At 49.1% G+C, this 23,812-nt stretch overlaps 1 protein-coding gene across 1 annotated transcript in view; it reads left to right on the top strand.

Annotated features, from left to right (window-relative positions):
- Window positions 1–23,015, top strand: part of TENM4 (teneurin transmembrane protein 4) — a 229,066-nt gene extending 206,051 nt beyond the window's left edge. The window contains exons 23-27 of the mRNA XM_012744510.3: window positions 1,841–2,076; window positions 5,818–6,114; window positions 7,562–9,176; window positions 14,859–15,001; window positions 17,612–23,015. Of these exons, the coding sequence (XP_012599964.2) occupies window positions 1,841–2,076; window positions 5,818–6,114; window positions 7,562–9,176; window positions 14,859–15,001; window positions 17,612–18,370 (3,050 nt within the window). The 3' untranslated portion in view covers window positions 18,371–23,015. The remainder of the gene's footprint in view (window positions 1–1,840; window positions 2,077–5,817; window positions 6,115–7,561; window positions 9,177–14,858; window positions 15,002–17,611) is intronic.
- Window positions 23,016–23,812: the final 797 nt, after the last annotated feature.

Here is a 23,812-nt window from a genome sequence, read left to right as displayed (position 1 = left end):
AAAACACTAACCTTTGCATAACACTATATGCTAGCACTGCTCTCAGCTCTTCAGGTTCCTTATCTCACTTGATGCTCAGAGCATCTTGTGAGGCAAGCGTGTAGCTTTTGTTCCCAGTACACTGATGAAGCAACAGAGGCATGACAGGTTAAGAACTTGGCCAAGGTCTTACAGCATGGCAAGAGCAGAGCTGGAACTTGAACCCAGGTAGCCTGGCTGCAGGATGCAGGCTCTTCATCTCTGTGCAACAAGGCCTCTCACCGCAAGCACTTAGATGTGTGAGTGTGTGAATTAACAGAGAGGTGAACCCTGCACCCCTCAGCTGCAAGACCATGAGGAGGCCCATCAGAGGCTGAGAAGTACACAGAAAAGGAAGCATTCATCTGGCCACAGGAACAGGGGGGAGCTTCTGGGAAGAGAGGACATCTGAGCAGAGCCTTGAAGGAAAGACTGAAGCTAGCACTTACTGAAGAGAGGGGCAGTGCAGACAGACAGAGGGAACAGCTGAGGAAGGGCAGGAGTCAGGAGAATGCAGCACAAACCCAGAGATAATTGTTTCCATTTTTAGAAAAGAACTCAGTGTGCATTTTACAGCTGAAATTTACTTTTCTCCCCTCCAGAAGTTTCTTTTAGCTAAAGATCTGAATTAAAATGTTTTAATCAAATTTAAAATTTCAAATCAGACCTCTTTCTAAATCATTGTCATATATGTATACATGGCATATACACACATATGACAATATATGTATCACATATATATGTATGACAATGATTTAAAATATATTAATATACATATTTGTCATTCCCTCAGTGATTTAAGTGTCAGAATTATTTTTAACCTTGTTATAAAGAACATTGTTACCCTCATGTATATCGAGAGCCTTAAAAATGTTTAACCTTATGCTGTAGTAGTCCTACTTTTGGGAATCTATTTTGATTAAAAAAATCTAAAATGAAAACATTGATTTATCCAAAAAATATGTTTTTAAATTGAGATATAATTGACATACCATAAAATTTACTCTTTTAAAGTGTACAATTCAATGGCTTTTAGTATATTTACAGAGTTGTACAGTCATGGCCACTGTCTAATTCTAGAACATTTTTATCACCCTCAAAAGAAATCCCAAATCAGAATTGTTAGGGGGAGGGGGGGAAAGGGCATTTATTGAAACCTTAAAATCTGTACCCCCATAATATGCCGAAATAAAAAAAAAAAGAAAGAAATTCCACACCCATTAGCAGTCACTCCACATTCTCCCCTGTCCCTAAGCCTCTGGTAACCACCGATTTATTGTCCGTCGCTATGGATTTGCCTATTCTGGACTTTTCATATAAATGGACTCATAATATGTGGCCTTTTGCATATGATTTCTTTCACTTAACATAATGCTTAAACTATATTTGCAGTATGACTTATAATTGTAAAAAATTAGAAGCTAACTGTGAATATCTATTTGAGGCTTGGTTAAATAAATTATAGTATTTCCATGCAGTGGATTACTGTACAGTCGTTAAGAAAAATGTTTATGAAAAATATTCAATAACATTATGTAATATAATGATCAGTGCAAAACTCTATAAGCTACTATTTTAACCTGTATGTGCATTTGGAAATAGCCTAAAATCTACAAATATACAAAGCATTTACAATGGTTTTCTTTGGGTATTGAGGTTGGAGATGACCTCTGTATATTTTCCTAGTTTTCTTTAATAATAATGTACTGCTTATATAGTTAGAAAATGAAAACCCTTTCACCTCCTGGCCACCGCCTCTGCTCTCCACACACCCCCTCTGTCCTCACTCCCTCTGAGTAGTCTGTGCCTCTCCTCCCCGCAGACCAAGTCCGGAACAGCTACTATATCGGGGCTGACGGCTCCCTGCGGCTGCTGCTGGCCAATGGCATGGAGGTGGCACTCCAGACCGAGCCCCACCTGCTGGCTGGCACCGTCAACCCCACCGTGGGCAAGAGGAACGTCACCCTGCCCATCGACAACGGCCTCAACCTGGTGGAGTGGCGGCAGCGCAAGGAGCAGGCTCGGGGCCAGGTCACCGTCTTTGGGCGCCGGCTGCGGGTGAGCAAGGCCTCAGGAGGCAGCTGTGTCGGGCCATGGGGAAAGGAGGTCGGGAATCTGGGGAACTGGGCTCTGGTCTGGAAACAGAGTCCTCAGTTTTCTCATCTGCGAAAGTGGGGGAACTAAAGCAGGGAACCACGTGCCATAAGAGGCTCCTGTATATCTTTCCAGCTTTTACTTGCAGAAAGATCGCTGGCTTTGGTGCTAGTCAGGTCTGAGTTGAATTTCCAGCGTATGTTATTTCCTGAGTGAACTTCAGCAAGTCAAGACTCTTAGAGCCTCAATTTCATTATCCACAAAATGGGAAAGAGAAAACCAATTTTACAAATGGCTATAAGGACTAGAAGTAATATATAAAGCATCTTATACAGAGTCTGGCACATAATATAACGTGCTCAATAATAGCTACTTGTGTTGTTTTGCTATAATTATTACAATTTTTATTTCAAAATATTTAGGGCATACAAGTGTTTTTGGTTACATTACTTTTATAATGCTTGAGTTGGGGCTATAAGCGTGCCCATCACCCAAATAGTGTTCGCTGTACCCATTAGGTAGGTTCCCCCCATTGTTACAATTATTGTTATTATTATTGCTAACATGACCCAAATTTCAGTTTAGCTATTCAGAACCTAAGCCACCCTCTCCACTCTTTCCAGGCAGAGTTACCCTCCCTAAGTGAGCAAAATGGCCTCACCCTAGCTGTCACTGCCAGGGTGCTAGCATCATGGTCTGGCATCCCGAGTGCTTTTTAGCATGTGGATGCCCTGAGCCAGCTCCTTCTCTGCCTTGTGTCCTGTTTCTGTAGAGTGTGGCATCCACCCTGGGCCTGACTGCCCAGCTTCTTCTCCCTCCAGCTTGAGAAGGGAAGGTGACAGGCAGAGGGAAAGCTAATGAACTAGCCCTGGCTTTCAGCACAGCACCTCACAGTCCACGGGTGCTCAGGAGGTATTTGCTGAGCTAAAGCGAACCACAGAACTGAGCTAAATGTCCCTAACATTGTGAAGAAGCACAGAAGCATCCTCAGACCAACACAGCTCAGGCTTTCCTAAGTCCCCTGCCCTTTTGCAAAGAAAGTTCATTTAATCCCCTGTTTTACACATGGGGCAACCAAGATCCAAAGAGGGTAATTGATTTTTCCAGAGTCCTATAGCTGAGATGCTCGTAAAGACTAGAAAATAGGCCTACAACACATACAGACATATTACAGTGACTTGTCCAACATCACACAACTAGAACCCAGAAAACCAGGCTTCCTTTGTGCCCTCAACGGCCAAGAACTCAGCTAAGAACACTAGCAACTATCTAATGTGGAAAACAGCTTCCCACTAGTTCCCTAAGGGAGGCCTAGCTGTCTTTATTCTCTGTGGCCTTAGTCCCCCTTCTCAATTCTCAAAGAGCCCTTCCTGCACGTCTAAGGCAGTGTACCTGCTGGAAAGTTTGACCTGCGTTTGATTCCTGTGTGGGCTGCGTGTGTATCCTTGAGCAATTCCACTGAGCCTTCCGGTTCTTCTGCAGAAACTAGATAACACATTCTGAGCACCTAGCCCAGCGCAGTACACCCCAGGTGCACAATAAACGGCAGTGATTAGTACTAATAGGATTTCCTCTCTGCTGTGTGAACTGGACCAAAAGTTTCCCAGGCTCTAATTGGTCCCTCTCCCAGCCTGAGATTGATGGTGCTCTTGTCGGGTGGCCACATCTACGTGTCCTCCCAAAATAAATGGCCACCCACAGCGGCGGCATGTGGAATTGGAATGTTAGCCGGGTGTGCCTCCCCATAATGGAGCTCATTTTTTATGCAACTGGGAACTTTCCTAATAAAGAAAGATGTGAAATAATCTCATTGTCGTCACTGCCGAGCACAGGAAGCATTAGACGGTTCCCCGGTGAGCTGTTTAATTTAATTTTATTAATTTTGCCACAAAGGTGCAGCTCCCCTTCACTAGAGGTCCTCCAGGGGACAAGGGGGCCAGCGGGCTGGGTGGCACCACCCTGGGAGGAGTCGTAGGGGGACCTTCCAAAAGGCCCTCGTTCTTGTTGGCAGTACAGCCCCTGTATCTTCCTTTGCCCTCTCCACAAAGAACACAGCTTCAGCCTTCAACGTCTCTGATTTTTCATGGGAATTGTCTGCCACACTGTTTTTGCTTCTGCAATTGTGTTTGATTACCCCAGGGAAGGCAACCTGATTATAACCAGGCCATTCACAGCCAAAGTCGTCTCAGCATTATCATTATAAATCTTTATTTTCAAGGCCTTAGCAGTTGTGTAGGGAGAAGGGGGAGACACACATGTCTCTCTTGCTTCGGAGAATGACCATGATTGTTGGCTGTCATTTAATGGAAATAATTCTGCCATTAATTCAGTACCTCTATGTACCCAGCATTGCACAAAGTCATATACTTAAGTTTCTCCAATCCTCCAAACAGCTCTGTTGTGATACAGAGGAAGAAACTGAGACTCAGGAAGGGGGAGGCCCTTGCCCAAGGTCACACAAAACAGTTGATTACAACGTTGAGGCTGGAATCCTTGCCTCCATTCCTAGACTTAGGCCCCTTTTATAACCACACAGGGCCACAGAAGGCCTTTCATTACCTCAGTCCACACGTGCCACTTTGCATCACGTGACCTAATTATCTGCTGCCTCTGGGGTCTTCCTCGCTACTTGACAGACTCAGCCAGTGACTAGTGGGAGACACAGAGAATGTGCCCACATGCCCTGTAAGGCCAGGCCCAGTTAGCGGGAACCAGCATTCTAGCTTCAGAGCCTGGCAGCGTTTCACGTGTGGTCAGTGCCTAGGGGGTGGATCCACGTACAAAAACAGGCCCCCGGAGGCTATTTCTTTATCAAAATATGAAAACCCTGACTTACTGCTACCTCTGTGGGAGCCGTAGCTTTCTGACTGTGAAAGGAAATTGGACTGTGCACTGACTCAGCAGCCCAGGTGGAGATTATACCAGGGCTCCCGGGCCTGGAGGCAGGAACGAAGTGCTGCAGAGCCAGGACCGTGTCCCCAGCCAGCCCACAGCCACAGCAGCCACCCACACTCACAACACCCACCGCCTCCAAGCGCCTCCAGGAAGAAGATGTTTTGGGCACTGACCGAGGTGATCAAGAAGCCCCAATTGTGCTGCAGTGGCAGGACAGACCTGGAGGGGACAGGAAGTCCAGAGCCCCCAGAAAGCTAGGACTTACTCGGAGGACCGTGGGGTGTCTGTCGGCACGTTGCAGTCGTGAGGGTCAAGCCCAGACTTAGTCACTCACCAGCCACGTGATCCAGAGCAAATCTCTTCACTTCCTCAGCTTGGTCCCCTCAGTGTCTCGCATCAGCACAGTGTCTGGCATGGACTAGACGGGTCAGGAGTTTGTGTGCTGGGCTCACTTGGCAGCTCCCTTTCAAGGAAGGAGCCAAGAAGGATCTGCCTTTTTTTATATGTCCTCATTAGCAGAACCACATTAGAAAATCACAGGGGTCCTCTTCAGTCACAACTGTTATTTGCTCAACGTCTGCATTGTCTTTATCCTCACAGCAGCCCTGTGCGATTGGCATTATTATTATTCCCATTTTATAGATAAGGAAACATTACAGAACTGCCAAGTAGCATAGCCGGGACTCATGTCTGTTGATACCCAGGACCTGGGCTGCCTCCTCCACTCAGGTGCTTCTCAGCACAGCTGAGAGCCACATTGGCCATCAGACCAAAGTTCTTAATGTTCTTTCCTTCCTACCCCTTCTCCAGGTTCACAACCGAAACCTTCTGTCTCTGGACTTTGACCGAGTGACTCGCACAGAGAAGATTTATGATGACCACCGCAAGTTCACCCTTCGGATCCTGTATGACCAGGCGGGGCGGCCCAGCCTCTGGTCACCCAGCAGCAGGCTGAACGGTGTCAACGTGACATACTCCCCTGGTGGCCACATTGCCGGCATCCAGAGGGGCATCATGTCCGAGAGGATGGAATACGACCAGGCAGGGCGCGTCACGTCCAGGATCTTCGCTGATGGGAAGACGTGGAGCTACACATACTTAGAGAAGGCAGGTGTCCGCTCCCTCCATCCCTGGCCTTGCTGTATAGAAGGCCAGTCATTGTAGCTCAATGCATGGCCAGGCCCAGCCTGCTGACCTTGGGGGGCATATATCTGACCCATGTGGTCTCTAAAACCAGAAATGTTCGGGAAAAATCTGCCACAGAGGCCAGGGGGTCCCAAGAGGCATCTGGAGGATCCTGGTGATGGTGCGGCAGGTGGGGACCCTAGGACAGGAGAATATGAAAAGCTTGGCCCATGGAGCAGAGCTGGGAACAGCACAGACCCAGCTGGACTTACAGAGCAGGACTCAGGGTTCAGACCCACGGCAGGGGCCTGCTCCCAGGTCTAGGGCACACCATGCCATCCAGTCATGGACAGCCAGACAAAAGCCTGGGATCAGCAGTAGGGAGCAGGTGCTTAATCCTAAGCTTCTAGTGCTGGGCGTGGTCTTCGTAAATCCGTTGTGCTTCAGATCAGGATTCATTTCATCCCAGGGGCTAAGAATTAGAAATTACCTAAAATCAAAAGTTGGTTCCAAATAGGTGAAAACTGTAGCGTTGATGCCTAGAAGCCTGTTACCTGCTGGCTTTCTCCTGGGAAAGCATGCCCTTCACACCCAGGTCTAGTCCCCAGGTCCCTGCTTTGTTCCCTGCTCCTGGTCCCCTGTGCAGGGCCCAGGCTCTGCTTGCTCTGCGGTGAGCCTCCCCCAGCCAGCCGGTGCAGGGTGAGTGTCTCCAAGAGTGACATTCTGTGCTAGTGCTCAGAGAGCGACCTGGAGGTCATCCAGCCTCAGAAGAGCCAAACTCAGAGAGGGGAAGAACTTTCCCAGGGCCACACAATGAGTCCGTTGTTAGAAACCAGGTTCTCCCGTTCCTGTCACAGCCTGCCCCAGCCCAGGGTGGGCATATGGCCTGTTACTACATAAATGATCATGCAAAGCCTTAAATGCCCTTCTCAAACATGGTCTTAATGCCCTAAGACACAGGGAGTCAACAGAAGCTGTTTAGCAGGCAAAAGACATTGCCACACTGTGTTTTGGGGAACTTGTTCTTGCTCAAGTAGGAAGATTGATTTGCAAAGTCTGGAGCAAGGAAGCCAGCAGAGAGCTGTTGCAGATACTTCGGGCCTGTGCTTCCCGACCTTTCCCTCACCCCGTTACACACAAGGGAGGTCAGGTCTGTGCTGCACAAGAGGGAAGACAGGCAAGGCTGGTCAGCACAGGAAAGTAAGTGGCCCAAGTGTCTGGGCCCTGGGCCCTGCCAGCCCCATTGGGCTGAGAGGAAGCCTTAGCTTATTAGCACATCTGTAACCTATGCACAGTATCCCGTGGCACTCAGTTGGAAAACCCTGGCCAGGCACAACTCAGGAGAACCACCAGTCTCCTTGGCCTCTATTCCTTTCCTTTAAGTCTTAGATACTCTTCCTCCTCACCACCCTCCTCTCTCTCCCTGCAGTCCATGGTGCTTCTGCTCCACAGCCAGAGGCAGTATATCTTTGAGTTCGACAAGAACGACCGCCTCTCTTCCGTGACCATGCCCAACGTGGCCCGGCAGACGCTGGAGACCATGCGCTCTGTGGGCTACTACAGGAACATCTACCAGCCACCCGAGGGCAATGCCTCGGTCATCCAGGACTTCACTGAGGACGGGCACCTCCTCCACACCTTCTACCTGGGCACCGGCCGCAGGGTGATATACAAGTACGGCAAGCTGTCGAAGCTGGCCGAGACGCTGTACGACACCACCAAGGTGAGCTTCACCTATGACGAGACGGCGGGCATGCTGAAGACCATCAACCTGCAGAACGAGGGCTTCACCTGCACCATCCGCTACCGTCAGATCGGGCCCCTGATCGACCGGCAGATCTTCCGCTTTACCGAGGAGGGCATGGTCAACGCCCGTTTTGACTACAACTACGACAACAGCTTCCGGGTGACCAGCATGCAGGCTGTGATCAACGAGACCCCACTGCCCATTGATCTTTATCGCTACGATGACGTGTCAGGCAAGACAGAGCAGTTTGGGAAGTTCGGTGTCATCTACTATGACATTAACCAGATCATCACCACGGCAGTCATGACCCATACCAAGCACTTTGACGCGTACGGCAGGATGAAGGAAGTGCAGTACGAGATTTTCCGCTCGCTCATGTACTGGATGACTGTCCAGTATGACAACATGGGGCGCGTGGTGAAGAAGGAGCTGAAGGTGGGACCCTATGCCAACACCACCCGCTACTCTTACGAGTACGATGCTGACGGCCAGCTGCAGACTGTCTCCATCAATGACAAGCCACTCTGGCGCTACAGCTATGATCTCAATGGGAACCTCCACCTACTGAGCCCTGGGAACAGTGCACGGCTCACGCCACTGCGGTATGACCTCCGTGACCGCATCACTAGGCTGGGTGACGTGCAATACAAGATGGATGAGGATGGCTTCCTAAGGCAGCGGGGTGGTGACGTCTTTGAGTATAATTCAGCTGGCCTGCTCATCAAGGCCTATAACCGGGCTGGTGGCTGGAGTGTCAGGTACCGCTATGATGGCCTGGGGCGGCGGGTGTCCAGCAAGAGCACCCATAGCCACCACCTGCAGTTCTTCTATGCAGACCTAACCAACCCCACCAAGGTCACCCACCTCTACAACCACTCCAGCTCTGAGATCACATCCCTCTACTACGACCTGCAGGGACACCTCTTTGCCATGGAGCTAAGCAGCGGTGACGAGTTTTACATAGCTTGTGACAATATTGGGACCCCTCTTGCTGTCTTTAGTGGAACAGGCTTGATGATCAAGCAGATCCTGTACACAGCCTACGGGGAGATCTACATGGATACCAACCCCAACTTCCAGATCATCATCGGTTACCATGGAGGTCTCTACGATCCACTCACCAAGCTCGTCCACATGGGCCGCCGGGATTATGACGTGCTGGCTGGGCGGTGGACCAGCCCGGACCATGAGCTGTGGAAGCACCTGAGTAGCAACAACATCATGCCTTTCAACCTCTACATGTTTAAGAACAACAATCCCATCAGCAACTCTCAGGACATCAAGTGCTTCATGACAGGTGAGGATCGGGGCTCATTCGGGGGCTGGGACCCACTGCATTGCTCTGGTCGCTTGATAAGGCTTAATCTTCCTTGAGAAAGCTGGTACGGGGTGACAGGAAACATTGCCTTCCTCTTAGAGCAGCATGTTCCAAAGTATATTTGAAGAAATACTAGTTCAGAGTATGCTCTGGAACAAATGGTTCTGGCATCAAATAAATTTTATGGGCCACCACCATTAGTACATCTTTATAATTCATTTTAGTTTATACAAAGCCCTGATAAGTCCTGCAGTAGAGAACTGTTTAATATATTTACCCACTATTTCTCAGACTTATTTGACCATGAAAGCACTTTTCATCATGAAATGCATCCTTTGGATTGCACTTTGGAAGCTTCTGACACAGAGATCAAGCCGTTTATGAGTCCCTAATAAGTTGATTAAGGTATGGCTAAAGAATAATAATAATAAGTTCTAAATTTGGGATGATATGATGGAAAATTCAGACTTTGGAGACAAAACTGAGTGAAGGATCCACCGTGTTACAAAAATTACTTTATCCTAAGTTCCAGTTTCCTGGTGTATAAACTGAAGTTAGAATACCTACCTCGACTGCAATAAGTTAAATATGCCCATTATAAACCCGAGAGCAACCACTAAAAAGATAAAAACTAAAACAGAGGCATAGCAGATAGGTCAATGTGGAGATAAAATTAAAGACTAAGAAAATGCTTAATCCAAGGAGGCCAAGAAAAGAGGGAAGGGGAGCAAAGAACACATGGAACAAATAGAAACAAGCACCTGCCTGGCCGGATGGGGGACAGTGTACAATGGGATGCATCCCATAACAGACCCAGCACAGCGCCTGGCTCACCTCAGTTTCCTTTCCTCCACCCTCTGAGCTAAAAAGTGAGCCCCACCTTCCACTATGGTGAAAACTACCTGAGTGTGCAGGGTGTGCGGCCCACACTTTTGACATAATAGAATTTGTGGGTGGCAAAATTTTGGCACACCCCAGCTCACAAACCCGGGAGTCTCTCCCCCTCTTCTGTCTGTGACCCAGTCCTCTGGCCCCCCCTCTTTTATGGCAGTTTCCGCCATCCCACAAGTGTGTCCTCTGTACAGCCACAGCTTTAGGCACTGGGAATAAAGATGGTTGTTACGCTCCAGGAATTCTCACTGTAAGAGGAGAGACCATTGCTGTCCAAGGAGGTGGGGGACCATGGCAAAGGTTTGCAGAGATGGCCACTGAAGCAAAGAGGAGGAGTGCCTGGCTCTGCCCGAACGGTTGTGGGAAGGCTCCACAGAGCAGCTGACGTTTGAGCACAGCTTCTGGGTGGGTAATCATTAGGGAATGGGGACACAGACATTCCAGGCTAGGGGGACAGCATGTACGGAAGTATAGAGAGGGCAACATGTTAGCTCACTTGAGTGCCCCTTACAGACATGGTTCCCCAGCCTCTAAATTTGGTGGCCCAGCCTGGACTCTGTTTCTGCTGACAGAACAATAGGAGGATTCTTTTTTCAGGGAAGAATTCCACGTTGTCATGTTGAGAGCAGGAGTCCTAAGCACAGGAAAGAAGGAAGAACAAGGTGGTGGACAGGTGTAATGAAAACATACTTGGGGCCCACGGATAAACATGAATATCCTAACAATGTTTCACAGCCTTCACCACACTCAACTCGGCTGCTAGCCCTAGAGAAGCTTGACAGATTGAGATGACATTTCCATTACATCTGTCTGCATTAAGCACACCCCCTGCCTCACCCTCCAGTGAGTTTCCTGTGAGATGTCTTGGCAGGTTGCTGTAGCTGGAAAAAAAAATACTGCAATAGGAAATGTACTTTTCTATGAAAAAAAATTGCTACAGCTTGCCAAAATATTACTCTCTCCCTCCCTTTTTCTTTGTACACCACCGTATACATATGGTCTCCTTCCAGAATAGCACTAACATGACTAACTACTCGCTAGGCACTTGGCAGATATGATCTCCTTTAAACTTTGCAACAGCTCTGTGAGATCATTGTCATTGTCTCAGTTCTACAGATGAGACTTTTGAGGTTCCAAATGATGATGGGTTTGCTCGGATTCACACAAATGTCCCCCATGAAGCTAGCACTCTAATCCAGGGCTCTCTGACTCCAGAACACCTTCCACTACAATAATGCTGGTCTCCAAATCAAGTTTTTAACAAAGCAATCAACCACCCAAGGGGCACCTAATATTTTCAGTTCGAGTTCTATTTTCTAGTCAGTTAAATCAGCAAATATTGTATTACTTACACCCACTCTGTACCAGACCTGTATTAAGGGTCCCGAGGGCAGTCAGGCATAGTGCCTGCCTTCATAGATGACATGATCCAAGACAGCTCTTCTCAGATTTTTTTGACTGTGAACCTGCCATAAGAAAAAGATTTTATATTGTAGTAAAACACTAAAACAACAGGTTTGTAAAAGCATATGTAAAAATATTATACACTCTTATATTTTCTAGTCTCATCTATTCCATTTCAATAAAATTCTGATCATGACCCACAAAACTGATTTCACTACATAGTGGGTTATATCCCACAGTTTGAAAAACCATGGTGTGCACAAGAGAGATTTCATGTAAACAGTCAAATTTTTAGCAGATTGAAAAAAAATTTTAATCACTAATAAGAAACAAGATTCTACTAATTCTCACTAAACCTTACCTTTTAGCTTTCACGTGGGCTACGTGCATATTTGTTCACATCCAGCAATAATAACCAAAAAAAGAGCATCTTGTTTTCTAAAAATTTCTTGAAGCGTCCTGAAATATATTCCAGTCTGATAGGATTAGATCACACGATAATCCCTGAAGCAGTCACCATGGCCAGAGAGAGAGAATGCAGTGATTGGCTTTGCCTGGGCACATGATCCATTACCAACCCCTTAGGTGGTGTCAGCTTCCCTAAAACTGCATGAACACTCCAAAAACAAAAGAGAAGGCAGAATGGGATGCTGAGAAGGGATCTGAAAACTGCCCACCACAGGTACATTTTGTACATCATTGCATTTAATCTGGTGCCTGGAGGTGGGGATCACTGACCCCATTTACAGAGGAGGAAAGTGAGGTTCAGAGAGGTGAAATAACTGGCCCACCCAGGCGTGGCAAGCTTGGATTAGAACTCTGCTCTGACTCCGAAAACCCCCATTCTAGGACCCAAATACACTTTGTGAAGAGCAAAGCTGTGCACACGTGAGAGGGATTAATTATTGTTGCTCACATCACATCACTCCCCAGTGGCAACACTGGAGCTGGGACGGTGCTAAAGTCTCCCTCTGATGTCCTAAGGAGGGAGAGTCCAATTCCCAAGCCTTTAGAAAAGCACTGTAGAAAAACCTATGAATAAATTCATTTTCAGCATCTTTCCTAAAGGCATAATAGGAAAGTTTCCCACCTTCCGTCACTTGTAATTAAGGCACAGCCCTCTTCTTAGCCCCTGGTTTCCTGGGAGTTTGCAGTATTCCTGATAGAAGCTTTCCTTTGCAAATACAAATACAGATGTGCGTTCTCAGCCTCGGGCAAAATGGCTTTGTAGGGCGTTTTCCCCCCTGTTCTGTTTGTTTTAATTTCCCAAAGAACCATCTGCCAAGATGCATAGAATCAAAGACTCTTAAAAACTCAGTGAGGAAAGGAACTTTGGAGAAAAGTTGGTCCACGCCCCTTCTGTTACAAATGAGAAAATGGAGATCTCAGGGTATGCAAGTGCGGGTTAGGGGCATAGAGAAAACACCCTGTGAGCCAGCACTGAGCTGGATTCTTCAAAGTACATTAAATCCAATAATTTGTGTACATGCTCAGAACAGTTCAGGCCATAACAGCCCCCACATGGTAACGCTATTAGTATTCTCCATAGATGAATGGATAAAACCATTGTTATTATCAATATGCAGGTAAGGAAACTAAGCCTCATAAAAGTTGTGTAACCTGTCCAAGTTCACACAGTCTGGAAGCTGGGAGCCATAATTTGGACCTGGGTGTGTCTTGCCTCAGCTACCTGTTCTTCCCCTTCCATGATCTTTCCTAGGAAGACTGAAGAAGTAGAGCCTGGGCTTCTAAGCTTCCCTCTCTGCCATGAGGTCGAATACCAGGAGAGGGTCCCTAGAACAACAGAAACAAAGCAAGATGAGGTCAAAGGCAAGCATGAGGTTATTGAATGGGAGAGCAACATGGGACCAAATGGTGACAGGGACACAGGTCCCTCCTACCTCTGGGATGAAGTCAGTGTGTGATAGGGGAAGATAATTCCACCTGTGCCTAGAACCCACACAGGACCTCCCTAACTAGGGCTCTATCTCCATTGCAAAGAAGCCAACACTGAGCCTGGCTCTGAAGCTCAACTCAAAATCCTGCCTCCCCCAGACTTTGGATTGAATCTCTGGTCAACAACTGCTTTGGCATCTTCAGCTGTCCCTTTGCAAGGAAGGCTGAGCTGTAAGGGGACACAACCTGTCTGTCTGTCTGTCTATCTGTCTGTCTCTTTCCCTCTCTTTCTCCAAATAACCTCCTACCCACCATCCCAGGCTCTTCCTGTTCCAACCACAATTTTCCCTTCTGATTCTTTCTCAACCTTGCTGAGCTGTTCTCTCTGGTTACCTGAACACTCTGCACTCACCCCTCTTCTCCAGGGCTTGCTTTGTACAGTCACCTTTGTCTGAAGTGCCCCCCTCATCTCCGTCAATGTCTGACAAAATTTACACAGCTTTCAGTGTCTGGCTTAAGAGCCACCTTTTGCATGTGGACTTGTCAGCTTGTCCAAGTGAAAGTCTTCTACCCTCCTCTAATATTTTTCCTTTTGCCACAGTTATCCATGCCCCCGTCAGGGTCCTGAGTGTGCAAGGCGAGGGTCTGTATGACACTGCTGGGCACATAGAAGGTGTTCGGCAGCAGCCCGCCATGTAGCTAGTGGCACACCCTCAGCCCCCCTTTGTTTCCTTGTGTCTTGGCTTCCTGATTTCATTTTTCAGTGAGCTAAGTGCTCATGGCAAAATCATGTCTATCCTTACACATAATATTTTCTAATTAGTAACCCCAAGGAATGTTATAAAACCAATTAGTCCCATGCCTGCGGGACTAGATCCCCAAGCCCGGTACAGATACTGGAAAAGGAAAGCACAAGGAGGCCAGGTGACCTCCTTGGGCCATTAGAGTACATGAAAGGCAGGAGCAGGAGGAAAACTCTGATCTCAGGTACAGGACATCTCCATGCCCAGTGCAGTCTAATCGCTGCAAAGAGGGTTGGGAGAGGAGGGAGGTTTGTTTCTTAAGTGAATCTTCTCTTTGCAAGTCAGTCATTAAAATCTTCCCCGTGGGTCTGGCTGTCCTTTGCAAGTGTTTCCTATTGATGTTGGGGTGTAAGTGGGGGCTTTTCATCCATCCACAGCTGGAGGTACTGGGAGATGAAGTTAGAGTAGAAAGGGAAGTCTGGAAACCTAGGTTCTATTTAAGTTTCATCCCTCTTGGGTATGTACCTGGGAGGGGAATCACTGGGCCCAGGAGTACCTTTGGCTTTCATGCTATGGAATCTTCCAAAGTGTGTAGCGGTGACTCTCCACCACCAGCAGCCGTCCACACCCTCTGCCCCCGCAGCCTAACTGTAGGCCGCGAGATGGGGATGGGTCGCATCTGAAGTCTGCTTACTCACTGGGGTGTTTCTGCTTCTCTCCTGGCCAGATGTCAACAGCTGGCTGCTTACCTTTGGATTCCAGCTGCACAACGTGATCCCCGGCTATCCCAAACCCGACATGGATGCCATGGAACCATCCTATGAGCTCGTCCACACCCACATGAAAACTCAGGAGTGGGACAACAGCAAGGTAACTCCCACACGTGGCTGCCCCAGACCATTCAGACAGTGCAGGAGGGAGTCCCCAGCTTTTCAGAAAACCTTGGGCCAGTGATAGAAACCAATGAGGTGCCTCCCCAGTGCCTGCCAGTGACCATTCAGCAACTACTTAGTGACTCTACCCCTAGGCAAGCCTTGGGGACCCAGCTATAACAGCACGCAGACACTCATGGGCTACCTTACAGAGCTTTGTATGCTACACTGAGTTTGGAGTTCCACAAAAATAAGACACCTTTGTCACTATCCAGAACAAAAGTGCCAGGAGACAAGGTGTGTTCTAAATGCAAATGTGAAATTTTTGAGCACCGCAGTTCACCTGGCCTTGTATGAGATGTTCTACCTAAATTAACTCACAAAGATCCCACAGCAGTGCCTCCCAGCAAGGAACGGACGGGGCTGGCATTCAAGCCCAGATTTTATCTGCTCTGTGTTGTCTTTCTGCGTGCAGTGCCTGGCACACTGTGGGTGCTCAAAAAGCATTACTTTCTCTTGTCTTCCTTTTGTGACCCAATGTCAAAGACTCAGAATTATTACATAGCTAGAAAGGTTCTTAACAACGGTCTCATCCCACCTGCTCACTTCACGCACTCATTTGTTCCTTTCTCCCCTCCTCTCTGACCCCATTCGCAAATTCTCTACTAAGAGCCCACTCTGTGCCGAGCCCCATGCTGTGCCCGGTGGACTCGGGTGAGTCAGGCAGAGACCAAGCCTTCCAGGGGGTCCCTGCCCAGGGAGAACAGGCTGAGGACGAAGCAGGGTTGCCAGATGGCGTGTTGCTGGTGGTTGGAAGCTCTCACATCCATGCACCCTAATCCAGACTGATTCCTTTAGGCCTCGGTTTAGCTGCCTCCTTCCACCAGCCTCTGGAGAATGAGATTTTGCACCTTTGTGCTCTGTGGCGCCCTCTGTTTTCCTCTTGCAAAGCACTCCCACACTACATTTTAACGCCTGTTTCCCTTCTTGTCTGTCCACTGGACTCTGAGCCCCAAGAAGGTAAGTGCTGGGTCTCGTTTGGTACCCAGCATATGGGCTAGCAAGCAGTATTCAACTTTTGTCAAATAAATAAATGGTTGAAAGAAGTTAACGGCCCATGCATTAGTTATCTTTCCCCATTTTATAGATGAGGAGACCAGGGTTCAGAGAGAAACTTGCCCACAGCCACTCAGCTGGAAAGTGGCAAAAGGCCACGGAGAAGCCAAGTCTGCCTGACCACAGGGCCCCTCCTCTGTCTGCCCCTCTGTGCTGCCCCAGCCCCTTCCCGTCCCCGCCACCCCAGGCCCTGCCCCGGTGTCCTGTCACCTGCTGTTCCCAGGGCTGAGAGCAGCAGCCCAGCTCTCCCGCCTCTTGCCCCCCGCCGCAGAGCCCAGCCTCCACCTGCCTGTCTGCCAACCTCGCCTGTCAATGAATTATTGATTTCTGCCCTTGGCAAGCATTGGAGATCTTTGTTGTTGAGCACTCCAGCTTTCGTGAAACTCTAGGAAATAATTGTTCACAGACAGGGTTCTATTAATTATAAAGAGGACTTAATTTCAGGGAGAAGCCAATGGGCCTGTTTCTAAAGCCATTTCCCTGAGTTGCTGATAAGGCCTGGAGCCTGAACACGACTTCCTGAGCTCCCCGAGCCCTGGGAGGGATGGGTAGGTGGCACGCCACCCTGGCAGGGCCCAGCCTGTCCCCCAGAGCTGCCAAGAGCCAGGCCACCTGAGGAGCCCCAGGGAAGCGCTGCAGGGCAGAAGCCCTCCTTGAAAATTGCGTGTAAACATGGAGAGCAAAAAGCAGGGCAAGAGGGTTAATGTAAATCACTGCTTCTCACCTTATTATGCCTTCTGGCCAAAACTGCATTTTTTGTCATTCCTCCATCTGCCAGCACCCCCTCACCCTTCAAGTCCCAACTCAAACATGATCCTGTCCTCGAACCCTGCCTGTTCCACCTCCCTCCTCCACCTTCAGGCTGAGCCTCTTCCAAGCTCTGTCTGCACCCCTACTCCCTGCAGCCCTTGAACTGCGCCTCCAGAGGCAGACAGACCTGGGCAGCACGTTGCCTTGTTATTCATTGTCTGACTGCGGGCCAGTTACAACCTCTTTGAGCCTCAGTTTCCTTACACATAGAATCGGAATTATTGACACTACCCACTACATAAAGTTATTGTGAAGATCAAATGAGACAATGAATGGTAATCGTTTGGCTCAAAGAAATATCAAGAAATATCAGCTATAACTATTACTGTGACCTCTCTTAGGCCACCAGTTATCACATTTGATTGCAATTATTGTTGTCTTATCTGTCTTTCCCCATCAAACTATGAGTTCTTAAAGGGAAAGGATAATGTCTGATTCGTTTTTGTGTCTCCAGTGCCCAGGAAAGGGCCTGGCACAGATTAGAGGCTCCCTAGTTTTGGAATAGAAGGGTGGGTGAGCTGATGGTGAAGGAAGGCTGGATGTTCTGGTGGTCAGCAGTAGAGCTAGATGCTGTAGGTTAATAAATATGTGTGGATTTGATGTCATTATTTGAGCTGATTCTCCAGGCTCTTGGGTTTTTCCCCTCTGTCTTATTCTCTCTCTCACTCTCCTCCCCCGCCAGTCCATCCTTGGGGTACAGTGTGAAGTACAGAAGCAGCTCAAGGCCTTCGTCACCTTAGAACGCTTTGACCAGCTCTATGGCTCCACAGTCACCAGCTGCCAGCAGGCCCCAGAGACGAAGAAGTTTGCATCCAGTGGCTCAGTCTTTGGCAAAGGGGTCAAGTTTGCCTTGAAGGATGGCCGAGTGACCACAGACATCATCAGCGTGGCCAACGAGGACGGGCGGAGGGTTGCTGCCATCTTGAACAATGCCCATTACCTAGAGAACCTGCACTTCACCATTGATGGGGTGGACACCCACTACTTTGTGAAGCCAGGGCCCTCAGAAGGCGACCTGGCCATCCTGGGCCTCAGTGGGGGGCGGCGAACCCTGGAGAATGGGGTCAACGTCACGGTGTCCCAGATCAACACTATGCTCAATGGCAGGACTAGACGCTACACGGACATCCAGCTCCAGTACGGGGCACTGTGCTTGAATACCCGCTACGGGACGACGCTGGATGAGGAGAAGGTGCGGGTGCTGGAGCTGGCGCGGCAGAGAGCCGTGCGCCAGGCATGGGCCCGCGAGCAGCAGAGACTGCGGGAGGGGGAGGAGGGCCTGCGGGCCTGGACAGAGGGGGAGAAGCAGCAGGTGCTGAGCACGGGGCGGGTGCAAGGCTACGACGGCTTCTTCGTGATCTCCGTCGAGCAGTACCCGGAACTGTCGGACAGCGCCAGCAACATCCACTTCATGAGACAGAGCGAGATGGGCCGAAGGTGACAGAGAGGGCCGAGGCCTGGACTTCTTGCCAAAGACAGCTACTCTTTTGTGGCCGCATACCTTGACTGTGTTGTACTTTTAAAAAAAAATCCTTTTTTTAACAAGTGCAGAAAACAAAAAGATAACTGGTTGCATTGTAATTCATGCAACATCCTTTTTTTTAAGAAAAGAAAAACACAAATTTGGCCTTCACACATTTTTTGCAAAGAACAGAAGGTATTTTTTTTTTCTGTAGTGTGATCACAACGAAAACTTTATTGTCTTTTGTTCCCTTTTTCCTAGAGGATTTTTCCTTGTTGTTTGGGGTACGTTTCTCCTCTCTGAGACATATCTCCTGGGTGTGTCCCCGTCCGTCCCTAGGTACCCAGTGTGATGTGAGACACGAGTGTCTGTGCTAACTTGTCTCATGTGCAACCCTTTCTTCTTCGATTGGGGTCGGGCAGGAGTGAGGGGTGCAGATGCTGATGGGCCAGTACAACACCCCCTCCAAGGGGGCCCGGGGGAGGGTCGGTAGACCTGAGGCTCTCTGGCTAAACTCCCGAAGATAAGTGGTGGGTTTTACTCCCTGCGTTCTGTGCCTCCGGAGGACCACAAATGGCATCATCTTGCTCCGGGGAATTTCATGATGTCGTTAAGCACCTTTTCCAGCTGCCCCAAACTCCTGTCCAAGCTTTATATTTGATGCTAAATGAAGCCCCCTCCCCCTTTTGCAAATCCTGTGTAGTTGTCGGTGCCACCTCCATGCTGGGATAGAGAAAGTGTCTCCCAGGTCCTTTCCCCCAGTGTGGTGACATAACATCCTGGGGCCAAGAGCCCCATCCTCCCCAGGAGGGGGACGCTCCCAGGATGTCCGTGCTTAGTTGCTCTTCCATGAAGTTCCTTTTCATCTCCTCCTCTGTCCCAAAGCCAGATGTGAGAACCAGCACTGCACGGTAAGCCCTCCACGTGGGCACCATGTCCAGGGACGGGAAGGCCGCCCATGCAAAGGGATGGCAGTGGTGGCAAGGGTACAACCTGCCTTCCGAGGGGAATCCCTCTCCCCGTGACTTTGGTATCTTCCCTCCACTGCTCAGTTGCCACCACTGATAAACAGGAGTGTGGCAGGAGGTTCTTGGTGGCCTTTGATTCTGGAAAGATGCTTAAGAAAAAAAAAGTCAGCCAAAGAGAGGAAGGCGTGAGCCAAGCATCCTTCTAACTAGCTCCTGATGTCCCCTCTGCCTCTTGTGTACTGGCTAATAGCAGAGCTGGGATGCAGCAGGATGAGCTTGCAGGAAATTCCTGAAGTTCTAGAACAGCTTCACCTCTAGAGAAGCCCAGCCAGGGTTTTTTAGAGGATAAGGAGAAGGGAGGGAGAGCTGATCTGGTGTGGCCTGCCCATGTCATGCCAGCCTGCCAGGCTCAGGGGCAGTTCCCAAGGCGCGTGCTCATGGATCTGGGAGGCCAGGCTGGCATGATTCTGGTGAAGACTTGTGCCTGTGTCATCAGGAAGAGGCCTGAGCCCCCTCAGGAGTGAGGACAGTGCCCACCTGAGGGCAGGGAACAGCATGAGTGAGGGCTCCTTGTTCAAGGATTCCATTCCTGGTTCATCTGCCTGATTGCCATTGTCATTACTACTCACAGGAGGCTCTGGGAGACAGGAGGAGAAGCCAAATGCTTCCTTTTAAGCTGGGCTTCTTAGAAAATGGGACTTTTATGGGTTACATTTACATTAAGTGTGGAAAATGAATTCTGAGTCTGAGCTATTCCCCGTGGAAACCTTGTTGGACTGATAAGCTCATGGCACCTTTATAGCCTTACTCACAGAGTCTCCAGAATATTACACAAGTTAATGAAACCAAGAAGGTCTCCTACTGCATGAGAATTGGAGCAACGTGTGGTCTGAGTTCTGCTGGCAGAGGGAGGCACCCAGAGCTGCTCGGGGAGCGGAGATTTCGCCTTACATCCTCCCACTGGGATTAAGGATGTGTTTCGCTAAGTGCTCTTCCTGTTTCCAAAAAAAATCACACTGCCGCAACAGTGTGCCTCGGCCTGTCTGTCACTGGTTGCCCGTTGCCTCTGCTCCAGAGCTCCGCTGAGTCAGATACGGCCCCTCAGGGCCGCCGTGCGTGGCATGAGCTGGGATGGGGGCTCCCATCTGGCAGGATCGTTTTTGGATGGGACGGAAAACAATTTGGCCTGAAGAACACAGTTTTTTTTTTTAATTGGAAACAGACTTATGCCTCTCAAAATGTACTCTTGATATAAAGGGCCTTTGGGCAAAGCTCTCCTGCCCAGTTGATCAGCCCCGTCCTGGCTGCCTGACATCAGTGAAGATCCGCTGGGGACGTGTACCGGGAAGTCAGGGAAAGCAAGTGGTCCAGGGGAACCAGCTTGTTACATTCTCCACCCCTCTGTCCCTCCTCCACTGCCCCTCCCCAAAGGAATAGTGCAGACTTTTAAGGGTCAAACACAGAATTATTGGACATTCCTTTTTCTTAAAGGAAGGATCTTGTATTTTTCCTGGGTTACCGCAGAGGCCCAGCTTCCATAGGGGAAAGGTTGAAGGATCCCCAAGTTCAGAGAAAGGATCTCAGTGGTGGAACAGGCAGCATTATGCACCTCACTTTCACCTGGATTCTGTTGTGCTGGAAATGGCACTTCTGGCCCTGGCCCTTCTGAGCTGGTTCCCATTTGGGCTGGCAGGTAGCTCAGTGCCTCCCCTCTTACTCTGCCCTCCTGCTGAGACCAGCAGTGTCAATCCCATGGTGAGGGGGAGTTCCAAGGCTAAAAGCAGAGTTCCCTGTGTGTACCTAGCAGGCTGCAAGCATCAACCCCATCCTGATGCCACCTGCCCTTTGGGCACTAACCAACCAAAGCCTGTCCCTTTGTGGGTGTGAGCAGCCCTCCCTCTCTGGCCTGGGTTCATGACCATGCAGGATGGTGGCCTCTGACCCTAGCAGCAGGTCCGCTTTAGAATAGTTCCTGCCTTCTCCCCTGCCCTGCACAGCTGCCAGTCGGCCCCTCATCCTCAGTCCCTCTGCTGCTCCCTTGGAAAGGACTTTACTGGTTCCCCAACTCCCTTTTTCATTGGGGATTTCCTCCTTCCCACCCTCCAAACAGACATCACAGGTGGGCAGAGCTGGGACCACAGGAAGAAAGGGAAGGAACTCCATGGTAAATTGCACCTTTGTCAGCCTATGACCCTTGTCTCTCAGCATTGTTGGCTGAGTATTAACCCAAGGACCACACCAGTGCCGAATTTCCCCTTAGGGATGGAGGACTTGAAACGATCTCTAAGAAACTGAGTGGAAGGTGGGAGCGGCCAGGAGGTGTGCTTTTGGATCATCAGGACGGACACTGGCATAAGGTGACGGCAGGGCAGGGAGGTGAGTCAAACTGGGCCGTGTTTTGTCAATACAGAACAAGGAATAAGAATTTTTAAAAAGAAGCAGAAAGGACCCTTTCCGCTGTGACTTTTAAGTGTCAGCTTTATAGGTGGCAGGGGTTTCCATTATGCAAAGAGAAGGCTTTCCATGTGAAATCTTAGAATGCAGTTTTACCATTTGCAGCCTTATTTTTGCAGTGGCCACGTAGTGAGGGCGGTGACGCTGAGTTTTGTGCCCAGGAGAAAAGAGCTTGAGAGCACGCGGCAGGGTCCTGGGCTTTGGGATTTGGTCACCAGATGCTCAAGGTCCAGTCCATTCTCCACTCTGCAGAGCAGCCACTAAGCCCAGGAACTGGTCCTGGTCAGGGGACCTGCCTCCTGAGGGGTCCCAGAAAGAACCCAGGTTCTCCTTTCCCTGTGATCTTCACTAGGACAAAAAGCCCTCCATTCTAGGCACACAATTCCCAGCTAGGTTTCTACACTTGTCTCTATTTTATGGGAGGGGAGGGGACTAGAAAAAGAACTCTGCAGTTCAAGGCCCTTTCATTTAACCTTCCAAAAACAGCAAACTCATTTTAAAGACTCATTGCTCAGGTGATAGAGAGAAACTTTATCCTCTCCAACCTTTACATTCTCAAAAACCAGCCTTGTGTACTTGACTGCCCCAGAGAGTGGTGAGCTCTTAGGTTTCATTATGAATGTGCAAGATCAGAGTGGGGGAGGCCTGGGCGGGGCCAGTGTTGTGTTTCTTACCCCCTCTGGAATGCCAAAGGCATGATATTGGGTGACCTCTTGGTCTCCCAGAAAATGTGATTTATTCTGAGGGCAAACCGCCAAGGGAGGACTAACCATTGGGCGGGCTCAGCTATCCTGGCAGAAGCTGAGTCACAGGTGTCTGGCGGTGCCCCGGCAGCCCTGGATTCACCCGACACCAGAATCCCACTTTTCTAAATCTGCCTGTTGTTCTGAGGACTTCTGAACCCGCAGCTTCGGCAAGAGGACTTTGTACCAAGCTGCCTCTGGACGACCAACACTGGAGACTCTGGCCTTACCATGTGGAAATAGTTTTCCTGAAGTCTGGAACTAATTTTGAGAAGTTTTTTTCTCAACACTTTTGTGTTTCTAACACTGTATCTTGACTGTGTAAATACCAACAAGGCTGTAAATAAATGCAGATGTAGATACCTTCTAGAAAAAGAGAAAAAAAAAACCATAAAAACAAAACCAGAAGTGATCCTGTGTAGCCTTCGTTGACAAATAAAAGACTATTTTGTGTTTAAAGGTGTTTGGTGGCCTTTGTTTGGAGGTAGTGGCTTCTTCTCACCAGTCCCAGCCCAGAACCTGTCCTCTGGCTTGTTGAGGACCTGTTAACAGGAGGACCTGAGTCACGGACACCAAAGTCCCTCGTAAGCCCTCCAGGTCACAGCTGTCCTGAAGAGGGATTTCCAGAGGGTCACAGAAACCCTGAGGCTTAACCTTGCAGCTGGATGAGATGAATGTCACAGCACCTCTGATGTGACTAGTGCTGCGTAGCTCCCAGGTCACAGCCTGTCCCTGCTGTCCTCGGTGGACACAGACTCCAAGGGGCCAGAGAACCGACCCCGCCCTAAGAGAGGGCCTGCGCCCCACCACCAGACACACAGGTTGTCCACTATGCCAGCACCTTCCATGGGGGGGGGGGACTGGTTGCACCATTAAAATAAATGAATGTATATTCACCATGCAGATAATTATAATCACATAACACAACGTAGGTAGAAATCTTTTAGCATTGGGTTTTCCCTGCTCTCTTTCATGTTTTGTTGTTTTTATTTAAAGTGCTGTAATCACAGCATACAGGTAACTTTTCCACCATGCTTTCCACTTAACCTCACGTTTAACCTGTCTTCTGTAGGAGTCAGGGACAACAGCTGGTTGCTTGGAGAAGTACATTTGCTGAGCCCAGCTCCCCAGTGTGAATGGCAAACCTTATGAAAATTCAAATGATTGTCCTTTGAGGACAGGAATAAGAGCAGAAGTCTTCATCTCTCTCTCATGAGCCTCAGGACTGACCCACCAACACCAGGCCCTCGGGGAGG

Source organism: Microcebus murinus, chromosome 4, assembly GCF_040939455.1.
Source record: "Microcebus murinus isolate Inina chromosome 4, M.murinus_Inina_mat1.0, whole genome shotgun sequence".
Classification (NCBI taxonomy): Eukaryota; Metazoa; Chordata; class Mammalia; order Primates; family Cheirogaleidae; genus Microcebus; species Microcebus murinus.
Note: the sequence above shows the minus strand (reverse complement) of the source record. Positions and strands in the feature narration are given on the sequence as shown.